General features: G+C 34.5%; 1 protein-coding gene across 28 annotated transcripts in view; it reads right to left on the reverse strand.

The window, feature by feature from the left end:
- Window positions 1–16,388, reverse strand: part of STPG2 (sperm tail PG-rich repeat containing 2) — a 523,536-nt gene that overhangs the window by 43,236 nt on the left and 463,912 nt on the right. For 2 of the 28 annotated variants that reach the window (XR_013371280.1, XR_013371275.1), the window contains one exon: window positions 14,774–14,789. The exons of 23 other annotated variants lie outside the window; for them this stretch is intronic. Coding sequence is in view for 1 of the 5 variants with exons in the window: in XM_077882948.1 (XP_077739074.1) it covers window positions 14,748–14,789 (42 nt within the window). In the remaining 4 variants the exon portion in view is untranslated. Of the gene's footprint in view, window positions 1–14,736; window positions 14,790–16,388 lie in introns of those variants that run through there. 3 more of the 28 variants (XM_077882948.1, XR_013371285.1, XR_013371286.1) reach the window with 3 other exon arrangements.

The following is a 16,388-nucleotide window of genomic DNA, read 5'->3' on the forward strand; positions in this document are numbered from 1 at the left end:
AAAAGATCTAAAAACTATGAGAATGCTACAGTTTTTGCTGGGGTGGTGGACCTTGACATGGAATTTAATAAAACAATAAGAAAAAGAACCCAGCTCAGATTACACAGAGCTGCAGCTAAGGCCTAGCCCTTTCACAGTTCATTCTTTTATTCATTATTTCACCATTCTTTACTGAAAATCTGATATATGTGGCACTATTCTAGGCAGTGAAGAAATGGTAGTAAACAAATCAGATAAAAATATCTAGTTTGACAGAGTTTATAGTATCATAGTTAGAAACAACTTTTTAAAAACTATTTTAAATATTTTATTTTTCTTTATTTAAGAGAGAGAGAGAGAAAGCAAGCAAGTGGGAGAAGGAGCAGAGGAAGAGGGACAAGTAGACTCTGTGCTGAGCATGGAGCCCAAGTCAGGGCTTGATCTAAGGACTCTGAGATCATGACCTGAGCTGAAATCAAGAGTCGGATGCTTAACTGACTGAGCTACCCAGGTGCCGCTAGAAACAACTTTTTAAAACAAACAAAACCAGGGATCCCTGGGTGGCGCAGCAGTTCAGCACCTGCCTTTGATCCAGGGTGCGATCCTGGAGACCCGGGATCGAGCCCCACGTCGGGCTCCTGGTGCATGGAGCCTGCTTCTCCCTCTGCCTATGTCTCTGCCTCTCTCTCTCTCTCTCTGTGACTATCATAAAAAAAAAAAAAAATTTTAAGACAAACAAAACCAAATAAGTCTTCTCAGAATAGGATAAATGGATTGGAAAAATTAAAGGAGAGAGAGAAGATGACAAATGAGCAAAGGTTGGAAGAAAGGGAATGAACCACGTGCACAAGTGAAGGTGAGATTCTAAGCAGCATACTCAGTAGGTGCAAAGTCAAGTATGAGAAAAAGCCCCAGCTAGACAATGTTACCTATATGGAATGAGCTAGGTGGAGGTTAGAAGGTGAGACAAAAGAGTAATTGGGTCGGAGGTGGAGGTAGGTATATGGCATAAGGCCTTATACCATTATAAATATTTTGGCTTCTAGATGGAATAAGAAGTGAAGCTATTGTGCATGGTGAACAGAGGAAAGACTTAATCTAAGTTATAATTTAATTGGCACATTCTGGCCATGATCCTGAGAAATAGACATTAGGAGGAACACGTGTAGAAGCAAGGAGGTTATAACAATAATCCAGAGAAAAGAGGATGACATGGTAGCAGCTGAGATTATGAAAAGAGGTTGCAATTTGGATATATTTGGAAAATTTTCTGAGTAGATGAAGATGTGAAAGAGAGAAGCCAAACCAGGAGTTTAGCTTTGGATATGGAAATTTTGAAATGCCCATTAGACATCCAAATGGAGATTTGATGTTTGGAGTTTAGTGAGAAAAGGCCCAAGAATTTTGGCATCAGACAGGGCATCTAGCCCAAAAGGGATCTCACCTGCTTTGCCAAATAGCCCTGCTACATCTAACTGCTAGATGTACATCTAACTGCTAGTTAGACTAACCATCTAAAGGTGCCTCCTGGGATTAACCAGTTACCCAGGCCTTGAACTGCAAAACAGCTAATCAACTGCTTAAACTGGCCCACAGACCAGAGACAAAGCAAGATAAGAAGCAAAAAATTAGTAACCCAGGCTGAGAATAAGGCTGGTGGCAAAGGAAAATTCCCCACCAAGAGGCCACTTATCTTTCCAGTTGGGGTTAATACTGTCATCACCATGGTGGAAAACAAAAAGACTCAGCTGGTATTGATTGCACATGATGTGGATTCCCTTGAACTAGTTGTCTTTGTGCCTACCCTGTTTGTAAATTGGGGGTTCCGTAATGCATCAAGGAGAAGGCCATGGTAGGGCATCTGGTCCACAGTAAGACCTGTGCTATTGTCACCTTCACACATGTTAACTTGGAAGACAAAGGAACTCTGGCTAAACTGGTGGAAGTCATCAGGACCAATTTCAATGACAGATATGATGCAATCCACTGTCATGGTGGAGGCAATATCCTGGGTCCAATGTCAGTGGTTCACATTGCCAAGTTGGAAAAGGCAAAGTCTCAAGTAGCGGCCACCAAATTGGGCTAAGTATACACTGTTGAATTTTCTGTGCATTAAATGCTAAGTGCTAAGTGTACACTGTTGAATTTTCTGTGTATTAAAAAGTAGTTCTCTTTCCAAAAAAGAGAGAGACAGAGAGAGATCCGAACTGGAGGTAAAACATGTGACTTTATCCACATAAGAATATTTAAAGCTGATGCCAAGGTTGTGCAATGGAGAAGAGAAAGTTGAAAAAAACATAACCTAAGAGAACTCCAATAAGGGAAATCAGAGGAACCAGAAAAGGAAATGAAACATATCTGGTGAATGAAGTAGGATGGTGTCCTGGATGTCATGCACAGAAGTTTCAAAGAAGGGTGTCAAGTACTACAGTAAATGCTGTTAATAGGTAAGATGAGGATTGATACTTCACTAATGGACTTAGCCACATGGCAATTACTGTTGGTCATGAGAAAAGTGGTTTCTGCACAAACGTACAGTGTGAAAGTCTCCTAGGTCCAAGGGAAAATAAGAGGAGGTGAGTTGGATAAAATGAGTATAGAAACTCTAAGAAAATTTGCAGTAAATGACGACAGAGACACCTAACAGTGATTGGAGGGGATGAGAGGTGAAAGAAATGCTTTTTAAAAATGTGATATATAAGTTTGTCTGTCTGCTGCTGGGGTGATCGAGAAGAAAAAGAAGTTAATGAAGAATGGGAGAGGAGAACTACTGAAGAGATGTCTTTGAGTGAGAGGGAACCTGATCTAGCACACATTGAGGGAGGAGGCTTTAGACGGGTACAGGACACACTCATAAATACTACCAAACATGCAAGGGGAGAAAGTATGTAGATCATAGTATTTATCCTTTAAATACAGTAACAAAGAAAATAGTCTTTAGAGAGTGGAAAATGTGTCAAGGATAACTCAGTTATATAAATCAGAACAAATATAAGATCTGAACAAAGCTGCCCATTTTAAGATTTTTTTTTTAAATCCGAAATTACATAGCCTATGTAAACTATTCAAATGTACCATAATAGGGAAAAAGGAAAAGAAAGAAAAGGTTTGAGATGGGAGTGATGCAAAAGACAAAAACAAACAAAGAATGAAACATTACATGCAAAAACACAAACAATTTACATGAAACATAATCCAAGGGCTAAAAGCCTATCCTCAAGAACATTTGAGATATAGAAGAATTTAGATAAATTAGGAGTTGAAATGGCCCACAGAGATAACATGAAAGACAACAAAACGAGTTGAAACATAAGATTTCACAGCTAAGGAAATTGAGAGGCAAAATAGTAAAATTGAACTGTAGGTTAGCAATAGCAAGAATCAGAATGAATGTGATACAAAGTCAAATAAGTGACATAAAGAAAATATTTGAGGCAATTATAAAAAATTAACAGAAAATAGAAACAGATATTAAAGATTCTCATTGAGAGATAATGCAAGTAGGCACACTAAGAGGATCAAATATGTAAAAATTACTTAATGAAAATCTGGTAAATAGAATCTTTTAAAAAATTTAAGAAATAGAATAAAACTATACCCTCTGACATGAAGAAAGAAATGGATCTGAAGATATCGCACTATACACAGAAAGAATATTAACAAATGACATAAATTCTGGTTAAACTATTCTGTATCCATGATAAAGAATGACTTGGGCATAGAAGCAGGAAATGCAAGTCAACCTCAAGAAGGAAAAAAAAAAATTAAGCTTGCCTTAAATTTCATCAAGCAATATTTAATGCCAGAATACATAGAAACAGTGTTTTCAAACTTCTGATAAGAAAAAAGATGTATGAGTGAAGATCAGAAAGTTACCTTTGGATCTAAAGACAAATATCAAATGTTTACATACATGAGACAACACATGAGCGCCCATGAATTCATGGACGGTTAAAAAATTAACTATTTAGTATTTAAATTGAGACAATCAAAAGACAATTCAAAAATTGAGAATTCAAAAAATGTTTTTAATGATATAAACATAATTAATAAAGGGATGATGGTAAGTAATGAATTATTTTAGGGAACTAGGGAAAATCATCTAGAAAAGTTAGGGTTACAGGACAGTCTATAATGTAAACCCTGACAAAGAAAAATAGCACTAACATTAGAATTAGGGGAACGAATGATAAAATGTATAACTTTAACTTATGGAGGGGCTCACTACATGCACAGTGGAAGCTTTATACCACAGAAATAGTTAAATGATATGAACAGGTGCTATAGATAATATATTTATATATTTATCTATATATTATGTTTATGAATAATTTAGATTTCTTTCTATGGAGGAGATTCCATATTTTTCCAATGCTTACTTTAAAAAAATATCTATTTGAAAACAATTAGAACAGCAAGAAACACAATTAAAAACATTTATTTAATGGCTGTTTTCTCCTCCACTACACAATTAATTGAGCAGGGACTATGTCTATTTTACTCACAGGTACTAAATGCCCCTCGTCTCCCACCACTGATACTTAAAGTCTAGATCCAAGAATTCACTGAGGACAGAAAAGTTGTGATAGTTAATTCTATCATTGAGTATTCATTTATAGCTGAAATAATTATTTATAAGATGTTCTTATATGCTATTTGGTTACCCAGGGGGATAATTAAGTTAACAAAAGATTATAAATATTCAGTTCTTTTGTTTTTATTTTTACTTATTTTTTAACTGAAAATAAAATGATACTTAATATATAGATAAAAAAATTAAATGATACTCATTATGTTTTACAAGTTTGGTTTTTAAAAACAGATTTGAGGGCAGCCCTGGTGGCGTAGCAGTTTAGCACCGCCTGCAGCCCAGGGTGTGATCCTGGAGACCTGGGATCGAGACCCATGTCAGGCTTCCTGCATGGAGCCTGCTTCTCCCTCTGCCTCTCTCTCTCTGAATAAATAAATAAATCTTTTTTTTTTTTAAATAAAAACAGATTTGAATTCACAACAGGTCTTAACAGACAGTGATTTCAATAAATCAGGCAATCCAGAACACAATGTGCAGGTATAACAATTATGTGATGACTTCTTAATAATTCAAGGAGATAAAGACCTTTTACAAATATGGAAAGAAATTAATCTTCCTACAGTATTAACTCCTAAAAGCTATTAGCCTTTATAGACTACAATATTATTGTCAGTTTCATACACTTTTACTTTATAAAGAACTCCCAGGGGAAGAAATTTCTGGAGGTTTTCCCAGATACACACAGCGACATTTCCCGAGGTGATTACAACTGCAAAGTATGGCACATCCAAGTCCAGATTCTTATGATCAAGGGGTTTCAAAACCCTCCCCCATCTACTTTTTGGGGTCCGTCATATTCATAAACATTCCTGTAACAGGATAAATCTTTATAATTGTGCCCAGGGCCATTTGGATTCTTGAATTTCCCAAACAGTTTCAAGTTTACTTCATTAGTCAGAAATTTGCTGTGGAGCCTGGGGAGATGGGACGGGGCAGTTGCTCTCTGTGGCGACCGCCCTCCATGCTCATCACCTCAAGTCTTTTTTTTCGTTTTGTATACTTAGTTTTCAGGATGATTAATCAGATTCCTGAATGTTAGAATGGCTCATATCAGCTAACAGAATAACTTAAATTTTCAGAATTTCCACCAAATAGTTGTTTATAATCAGCCACAATAGAAGCATTTATACCACAGAAATAGTCAGATGATATGAACAGGAGCTATAGATAATATATTTATATATTTATCTATATATTGTATTTATGAATAATTTACATTTCTTTCTATGGAGGAGACTCCATATTTTTCCATAATGCTTACTTAAAAAAATACCTATTAGAAAACAATTAGAAAAACAAGAAAAAAGAAAGCATATTTCAAAGTATACCACCTACCTAATCATAATTGTTGTCATATTGCTGTGTATTTTTATAAGCTTTCAGTATGCATGGTTTTAAAAATTAAAATGCAACTTATAATTTTGTTTTCTATATATTACATTGCAACACAAGTATCTCCCTCTATTTAAGTATTCAATACACAACCTTTTAATAAATTAATCCACTACATGCAAATCACAGTGTATACAATTGTCTCGAATTTGTTGAATATTTACATATTTTCAAAAATATTCATAATTATACACAATTATAAGAGTAATGTTTCTGTGCACTTTCCCCCTAGTTTCTGGTTACTTCCTTAAAATGTATCTAGAACTTGGATTATATAGGAAAAGAATATTAACACCTTTAAGATTCTTATTAAATATAACTAAAACCCATCTACAGTTTATACTCAATGGATTATGGCTTTGATATCAAACTCACACTTCAGCATTTAAATAAGATTTATAGAACTTAGGAAGGAGAAAGAATGTGGGGGGAAATGAACATCATTGAAAAATAATGAGAAAAATTTAAAAGCACCCATGAGAAATAATGTGAGCAAATAATATCTCTTATAGTTTTTAAATTCTAAGCTATGTCCCATATAACCAATTATTATATTCACTAGGAAAAAAAAAGGGTTTTGTTTGGCTAAACCTTCTATTCTCTAGGAATTTAAAGTCTGGATGCTATTTTTATCAATCTATACTGCCATTTGCAAAATAGGACAACAGCCAAAGTCATATACAATGCTCCAGTTTAGAAATGCAAGTGCTTATATGAAGTGTTTATATGAAATTTCCCAGGAGGTTGTTAAAATGCACAAAAAGAAAAAAAAGTATTTGAGGTTTTATTTAAAGAAAAATCCTTTTGCTTTACTAATACAGATCTCCCTCCATTTCCGATGAGATTATGTCCCTACAAACCATCCTAAGTGAAAATGTTGTAAGTTAAAAATGTATTTAATACAATTAACCTACCAAACTTTATAGCTTATCCACACCTGCCAAAACATGCTCAGAACATTTATGGTAACCTACAGTTGGGCAAAATCATGGAACATAAAACCTGTTTTATAATAAAGTGTTGGCTATCTCATGTAATTTACTGAATACTATACTTAAAGTGTAAAACATAAATGGTTGTATAGGTACAAAATGGTTGTGAGTGTACCAGTTGTTTATCCTACTGCATATCACTAGCCTGGGAAAGATCCAAATTCAAAATAAGAAATATGGTTTCTAATGAAAGTGTACTGCTTTTGCACCACCATGAAGTCAAAAATCCTAAGTCTAACCATTCCATGTTGGGGACTAGCTGTAGTTGAAAGCCAAAAGAAAAATCTATTATGTCCCATGGATTACTCAGTGACAACTGTACCATAATGTATTTTGCTGTTTTACAATTCTGAAAGGATATTATTGCCACCACGTGAAAACAAGAAAGTCCAAAATTCATAGGTATTAGGCTTGCTCTTTTTTTTAAGATTTATTTATTTGAGAGAAAGGGAGAGAGAGAGAGAGTGAGAGCGAGAGAGAGCGAGAGAGAGCACATTCCCTGTGCCCAAGTGAAGGATGGGGCAGGACAGAGGGAGAGAAACTCAAGCAGACTCCCTACTGAGCAGGGAGCCTGATGCAGAGCTCCATCTCACAACCCTGAGATCATGACCTGGAGGGGAAATCAAGAGTCCGATGCTCAATGGACTGAGCCACCAGGTGCCCCTAGTCTTCTCTTTTTTAACAGAGCTGAAAAATGAAGTCTGGAGCCCAAGCACGAAAGGTCTGTCACAAATGGAGATATATAACAGGTATTTCTTCATTTAGGTAATTGAGTTGGATCATCAGCCTACAATAGCTAATAAAATAAGAGCGTACTCAGGTACCAATCCAACCAGATGTTCAATCATTTACTTAGGATGAACCCAGAGACAATGCAAAGGGTCTAAAACTCTCTTCTTTTTTCTTCTGGTTTGTCACTCTGGAAAATCCTTGGGAGTATTTTAAATGACCCACCTCTCCCCAAGCAGCATTCCTCCTGTTTTTAACATGATTACTCTTGGGTGCTTTTTGTTCACTATTACCCCTACAATGAATAGCATCAGCAAGTATGTAATCTTCAAGATACTTAATTTATCTAATTCAGAAGATGAAAGAAAACAGAGGTTGAAAGCCCTCAAGCGAAAATGACTTCTGGGGATAATGGTTATTGAAATGATAAGAGTTAAAAAGAAAGGACAATTGCAACAGCAACCAAAACCAAAACAAAAACAAACAAATAAAAAAAAAAAAACAAAGAGAGATTTGGGTACAAAGGGGTATAGATTGAGAAAGCCAGATTTTACTGGTTATATGCTAGAAAATGCAAAGATTCTGGGTTCTTGATGGCATTATTTCAATGACTGCACACTGAAACTGTGCACTAATATTGTTCTAATAATGAGTCATCTATTATTAATATGTAGTTTCAGCACCTGGTCTATAATAGTTGTGCCAACTTTGAATAATCCACTTTACCTTTCTTATTCCTCATCTCTAAATGTAAAAATAACCTGACTATAGGTCAGTTCTACTGTATCATGCAACTGGAGAAGGCACGCTGTATTCCAACTAAGTGGTGCCCCTAAAGTCATGCAATGGACAGTCCTTCCTTAGATATTTATGTTCATTTTGAAGAATTTTTTATAGAAAGTTGATTAGCTACTATTTTTACTGTTTTCCTCTTACTATCACCGTTAGCAATAATATGCTTTGAAAGCAATATGTTCAATACAGCAGATAAAATATTTCTCAGCATCTGAAATATACATATTCTTCTATATACAGTGTTCATTCATTCAACAGACTTTTAAAAAATCTCTAGCATGTTCCACAAAATGAGATTACAAAAATGAATTACACACTCTCATAGTCTTCAAGAAGCATCTTAATTTGAGGCTATCAAACTTCAAATCACATAACTAATTTGCCTTCTTCTGGTTATATGCTCACCAAACTATCTTTTGATTTTTTATAAGTTAGTTACTCACATGGCACCTAAGGAGAAAATGTGCCTACTAGGAGACTCAAGTATCTGGTCTCCCAGATAGCTGTATTTCTTATTGTAAATTTATAGACTGACACCTTGATTATAATTAGGCTTCCCATGTAGCTTTCCTTTTTTGGTACTTTTAGCAAATTATAGGTCTTATTGTAAATTGATATTTGAATTTTATATATCTTTCTCCTGAGACTGGTTAACATGAATCTGTCTATGAATTCCATCTGCCCTGGGCATACTAGAAAATAAAATTTCTGAAATAAAATAGCTGAGACTCAGATCCTGAGTAATGGTAAATTTACTAAGGTATGCCACATTTTAAAACCTCTTGGGTGTTACCAACTTGAGTTTCTCTGTGTAACTCACCTCTTCCTTTAGATTAGTTGAACCAATTTCATATTTTATGGTAAATAAATTAAAATATTAGGTTAAATACTGAGATTTCTGAACCAATTATACTTTTTTGTATACAAAATTATAGCTCTGAACAATTTATTTCCTATTAAATTGTATATTTCTTTTGGATAAGTAAATACTTAAGGCACATTTAGTCAACTGCTTTTCCTACCTATGATCCTTAGGCCTAGTAACTATAACCTTAAATTCAAAAAAAAGGGAAATTCTAATTTATACTACAGTTTTTAAAAACTGTAGTTTAATAAGTTATGATAACAAAAACTTGGATTACAAATTACTATTTAAAATACATTTGTGAGGAGGAAAATATAGAACTTTCAACCTACTTTTGTCAGTAGTGATCAGCATCACATTAATATCAACCCCAATTTAATCAGTCAAATTGGTGGTAGAAAGCTAAAAACAAATTATAAAAAAATATGCTCAATAGTAAACATAAAATAAGATGACAGGAACAGTATCAAAAATATTATGAATCATCACCTTGATGAATAAGCAAAATCTTGTTGTTGCTTATTTGTTTATTTATTTATTTGTTTGTTTGCTTATTTATTTGAGAGACAGAGAGAGAGAGAGCATGAGCATGTTGGGGGTGAGGCAGAGGGAGAGGGAATTGGGAGAGGGAGCATCTCAAGCAAAATTCCACACTAAGCAAATTTCATGACACTGAGATCATGACCTGAGCCAAAATCAAGAGTCCGACGCTTAACCAGCTGAGTCAGCCATGTGCCAAGTTTTTGAAATAAAGCAGAGATCCTCTCTGGTAGACATTTATGTAGCTAACCCTAGTACTTTCCTTTCTGTGCCTCTCAAATACATAGTAGGATTTCATCATCTGCCCCATTCACCCCTACTCTGGATTAATGGAGTCATATAATTAGTTCTTCCCAATGGGTTTTAAGTGGAAGGGATGTTTATTGAGCATTTAATGGATGATATAAGACCCTACAGAGCATTATTTTCCCTCTGGCAGAGTGACTGGCAATGAGGCAGTGGGTCCTTTTACTCTGGATCCCTGAATATTCACAATGAGAAGAGGCCCCTGCTCACCTGTTATGGACATCTAAAATGTACCAGATATAAATTGTAATTTTTTAAGCCAATGAAATATGGAAATTATTTGTTAACATACTCTTGCTTAATATATACATTTCATATTATGTTAAAAAAATAATTCAGATAAAGACTGTTTACATGAGGCACCCTTAAAAATAAGCCACAAAGGAGATCCCTGGATGGCTCAGCGGTTTAGTGCCTGCCTTTGGCCCAGGGCGTGATCCTGGAGTCTCGGGACTGAGTTCCACATCAGGCTCCTTGCATGGAGCCTGCTTCTCCCTCTGCCTGTGTCTGTACCTGTCTCTGTCTCTGTCTCTGTCTCTCTCTCTCTGTGTCTCTCATGAATAAATAAAATCTTTTTAAAAAAGCCACAAAAAATAAGAATAAGGAGGTAAGATAACACAAAAGAAGTAGAAATGACAATATTAATAGACAAATTTCAAGGTGGCAGGCATTAAATTAAAAAAAATATATTTCATTTTTATAAAATATTGAATCAACAAATATAAAATATATTAAATTAGATTGACCTAACAATAGTGTTTCAACATATATGCAGAAGGAAAAAGAATGTTAAAAATGCTAGGAGAAATATAAAAGTCTACCATCATAGTTGGAGATCACATTATCTCCCCACATTGGGTAAAAATTAAAACACATTTGGAAAGAAATTGATGATATCAGTTAAGAAAGTTAATGAGCATATATAGTCTATGTATATTAAGAGGCAGTGAAAGGAGATTTTGAGTAAATTTAATGGATTATCACAATAAATTAACCTAATCTAATCGATGACACTCTTACATTGTTAACCCTTACATACATACATACATACACTCACAGCAGGCTTTGGGGTTAGGGGGTGGATAAGAGAGACGATTATCCAGAAAAGAGTTAGAAGCAGGGGCAGAGTGAGAAGTAGAGGCAGAGATAAAAGGGTTACGAAAAAAATACTGATTCAAAGGGATACATGCTCCCTGATGTTTATAGCAGCATTATCAACAATCACCAAATTATGGAAAGAGCCCAAATGTCCATCGACTGATAAATGGATAAAGAAGATGTGGCTTACAAATACATATAAAATGGAATATTACTCAGCCACAAAAGGGACAGAATCTTGGGGGACCTGGGTAGCTTAGTTGGTTAAGCATCTGCCTTCAGCTCACGTCATTATCCTGGGGTCCTGGGATTGACCGTTGAGTTGAGCCTGCTGCTCAGTGGAGAGTCTGTTTCTCTCTCCACATTATTTTCCTTAGTGACTATACTGGTTTGCATCCCCACCAACAGTGCAAGAGGGTTCCCCTTTCTCTGCATCCTCACCAATGCCTGTTGTTTCCTGTGTTGTTGATTTTAGTTATTCTAACAGGTGTGAGGTGATATCACATTATAGTTGTGATTTGTATTTCCCAGGCGATGAGTAATGTTGAGCATCTTTTCATGTGTCTGTCAGTCATCTGTATGTATGTCTTCTTTAGAAAAATGTCTGTTCATATCTTATGCCTATTTCCTAACTGGGTTATTTGTTTTGGGGATGTTGAGTTTTCTAAGTTCTATATATATATTTTGGATTCTAGCCCTTTTTCAGATATGTCATTTGCAAATAACTTCTCCCATTCTGTAGGCTGCCTTTTAGTTTTGTTGATTGTTTCCTTTGCTATGCAGAAGCTTTCTATCTTGATGAAGTCCCAGTAGCTCATTTTTGCTTCCAGAGACATGTCTTGTAAGAAGTTGCTATGGCCAATGTTTTCAAAGAAGTTGCTGACTATGTTCTCCTCTAGGATTTTGATGGTTTCCTGTCTCACATTTAGGTCTTTCATACACTTTGAATTTATTTTTGCATATAATATAAGAAAGTGGCTCAGTGTCATTCTTTTGCAAGTTGCTGTCCAGTTTTCCCAAAACATTTGTTGAAGAGATTATATTGTATTCCATTGGGTAATTTTTCCTGCTTTGTCAAAGATTAGTTGACCATACAGTTGTAGTTCCCTTTCCTGGTTTTCTATTTGGTTCTATTGAAACATGTGTCTGTTTTTTTGCAACACCACCTTCTTTTGATTACTATAGCTTTGTAATATAACTTGGCAGTCTGGAAATGTGATGCCTCCAGCTTTGCTTTTCTTTAAGATCACTTTAGCTATTCAGTGTCTTTTGTGGTTCCATACAAATTTTAGGATTGTATGTTCTAGTTCTCAGAATAATGGTGGTATTTTGATAGGAATTGCATTAAATGTGTAGATTGCTTTGGTTAGTATACATTTTAACAATATTTGTTCTTTCAATCCATGAGCATGGAATGTTTTTCCATTTCTTTGTATCCTCTTCAATTTCTATCATAAGTGTTCTATAGTTTAGATCTTTTACCTCTTTGGTTAGGTTCATTCCTAGGCTTCTTATGGTTTTTGGTGCAATTGTAAATGGATCAATTCCTTGATTTCTGTTTCTGCAGCTTCATTATTGTGTATAGAAATGCAACAGATTTCTGTATGTTGATTTTGTATCCTGTGACTTTACTGAATTCATGTATCATTTCTAGCAATTTTTGGTGGAGACTTTTGGATTTTCTACATAGAGTATCTTGTTGTCTGCAAATAGTGAAAGTTTGACTTCTTCCTTGCTAAATTGGATGCCTTTTATTTCTTTTTGTTGTCTGACTGCTGAGGCCAGGACTTCCAGTACTATGTTAAATAACAGTGGTGAGAGTTGCCATCCCTGTCTTGTTTCTGATCTTAGAGGAAAGCTCTCTGTTTTTTTTTCCATTGAGGATGATATTAGTTGTGGGTTTTTTGTGTATGGCCTATACAGGTATGTTCTTTCTAAACCTACTTTGTTGAGGGTTTTTATCATGAATGGATGTTGTGCTTTGTCAAATGCTTTTTCTGCATCTATTGAAATGATTATATGATTCTTTTCTTTTATTAATATAATTTTATAAAGAGCATTCTTGAAAGAAGAAATACAAATGACTAAGACATGTAAATAGATATTCAACTTCATGAGTAGAGAAATGCTAAACAAAAAATAAGAAAAAATACCACATTTTTTTCATCACATTTGGAAAGCTAAATGGATTGATACTTCATATTGATTGGATATAAACTGTAAATTATTTACAGAAAATAATTTGGTTGTATCTAACAAAAATTTCAAATATGCATATCTAATCCAGTAATGCCATCTCTAGTTATCTTACATACACAATACTGATGGTTCACAAAGCATCATTTATAATTGAGTACACACACACACACACACACACACACACACACAGGAAAAAACCTAAACTTCTAATAGGCAAATGACTAAATTCAGTAGAATTATAATAATCCATAATTTAACAAGAATAAGGAAGCTATTAATCTACCAGTGTATCCAACCAGATTTAGTCATAAAAGGATTCCTAAAAGTATTAAGTGAAGAAAGCTTGTTCCTGAAAAATAGATTAAGTATTGTATTTCTTTTAAACTAAACACACAGATTTCTGCTTTCTACCATGATGGAATGGCTTATAGCACATCAAAACTTCCCCAGAAAACAATTAGAAAAGATAGATCATTTAATAGAGAGCTGCTGAGGCACCAAAGACTTGATAATATAATATCCAAGACAAAGAAGCTAACTGAAGTTAGCCCAACATTCTCCTGACTGCTTTTCCCTTTGAAAGCATTTTCTGATTCTTAGTGCAAAAAGACTTAGAAGCCAGGCAACAGATAGCTGCTTAGAGGCCAGAAGCCAAACAGCTTTCAGCAATCTCAAAGAGCTGAAGAAAAAATGGAAAGTGAGGCTAGAAAGATAGCCAGTGTCAAGGAGCCAAGATTCCCAAGAGAACAGAGGCACAAAAATTTAGCCCAATGTATGACAGTTTTGCTGTGTGGCAATTAATAAATTTGAAAGCTGTTGAGAAAAACGACTTAGGAGCTAGACAGAGAGGAGCTGTAACATAATGAAGAGTTTTAGCTATCTCAAATTCTGAGGACTGGCAAGATTTCAGGGTCAGCAAGATAAGGAGACCTAGAAATAGACTGTGCTCTCTCTTAGGACCTGTGGAAATGTAGGAGTGAATGTGGAACAAATATAGTCTTATATTTACAAAGACTGCCGTCTCACCTCAAGACAGCTTACTCATTGATCCAATTGAGGTAATCTGCCCTACTTTACTGACTGCATTAGGATAGAGAGAGTTTTCTTTAGAGAAAGAACATTTTTATCCAGAGACTCAACAAACTTTTATGTGCAAATCTGGCATTAATCAAAGTTTACTAGGCAGATCAAGAAACAAGAGTAACAGAAAAAAAAAAAAACAACAACAACAACAATAAAGACAGACTTACCTGTCTGATACTTATCTATAGCTGATCAGGACATGGAGGCTATCAGATAGCAACTTTAAAATAATAATGTGAAACATGTTCAAGAAAAAAATTACAAGATTGTGAATTTTACTAGAAAAATAGAAACTATAAAAATAGACAATCTATTTTTAAGTAATCCATGGATTAAAAGAATCAAAATGCATTTTAGATAACATTTTGAATTGGCAAATAAAAATATAACATATCAATAAAAAAATCAACTCACTGTTATTGTGCTATTCAAAATAGCTTGCTGTTTCCCATTTTATTAACTTGTGTTTTTCATTTAACAAGCATTTATATTCTACATACTTAAACATTTAAAACCATACTTTATAGGCTATTAATAAATTACTTACTTCAGATAATATTGGGATTACAAGAAGGTAGAAGGATTTACAGAAAGTCCTGGAACCTGACTTCTGATATATTTGTAATATTACTTTATTACTCACTAACCCCCTCTGATTAGTTTTTTCCTAAATAACTAGTGAGGAGTTTTGTCATTCAAATGAACAAAAGGGTTTTAGTAGAAAAAAGTTCAGTAAGTATAATTTGACTACATGGAGGATATGAAGCTAAAAGAAATCCTCCAATTAATTCTAATTCATGAGAAAATTTTAAGAAGCTTCAGATGCAAATTTACATAATACAGAAGTTTCCATATATGTTTAAGAAGAAACTTATTCCTCTTTATGAGCTTTAGAGACTCAATCTATAAAAATTAGAACTTATGCACTAAATTTTAATTAGGTTCCAAAAAATCTGAGAAGAAATTGTAATAGTGTCTTGCCTTAAAATAAACTGTAAAGAACAGTGAAGTTTCATTAGCACATTGTTAAGGGTATCATACAGAATTTCCAAATGAGAAAGAAAAGTGTGATAAAGAATAATTTAATGAGGATTTGTGTCATATAATATGAAAAAAAAATCTAAAAACAAAGTCTTATTTAGGTGTTAACACTAGAAAGCTACTCATGGTATTTGACTTAAAATCAAGATAAATCTCCACTTTTAACATTATGTAATATAAGGCCAAATAAGATATAAAATGCTGCCACTGTTTTCCCCACTTTTGCTACATATTAAAGATAAAGAGAATGGGGCACTTGGAAGGCTCAGTGATTGAGCATCTGCCTTGGGCTCAGGTCGTGATCCCGGGATTCTGGGATCGAGTTCTGCATGGGGCTCCCTACAGGGAGCTGCTTCTCCCTCTGCCTGTATCTCTGCCTCTCTCTGTGTGTCTCTCATGAATAAATTAAAAAATAAAATCTTTAAACAAATTATATGAGAGAAGGCTTTCATTTTGAAGAAGGAAAATGGAAGTTTGTGCTTTAGAATTACGAATGACATCATAATAATGTACTCCAGGTAATAAATGTTATCCAATTGGTTAGGAGACGTAATTTTTTAAAATTTAAGAACATTGAAACCTTAGGGATAGCTTTACATAGAACATTAAGTACCTACTAAGAACAAAGCACTCTGCTGAGCCCTATAAAAGACACAAAGTAGAAGTGTTATAGTCACCAGAGTAGCCTGAGAAACTTTTGTCAGGATCAAAATTACATCTTTAGCACTAAATTATATATTGGTATGGAGAGGTGTAGATACTGGAATCCTTTAAAATA

This window comes from Canis aureus, chromosome 33, assembly GCF_053574225.1.
Source record: "Canis aureus isolate CA01 chromosome 33, VMU_Caureus_v.1.0, whole genome shotgun sequence".
NCBI lineage: Eukaryota > Metazoa > Chordata > Mammalia > Carnivora > Canidae > Canis > Canis aureus.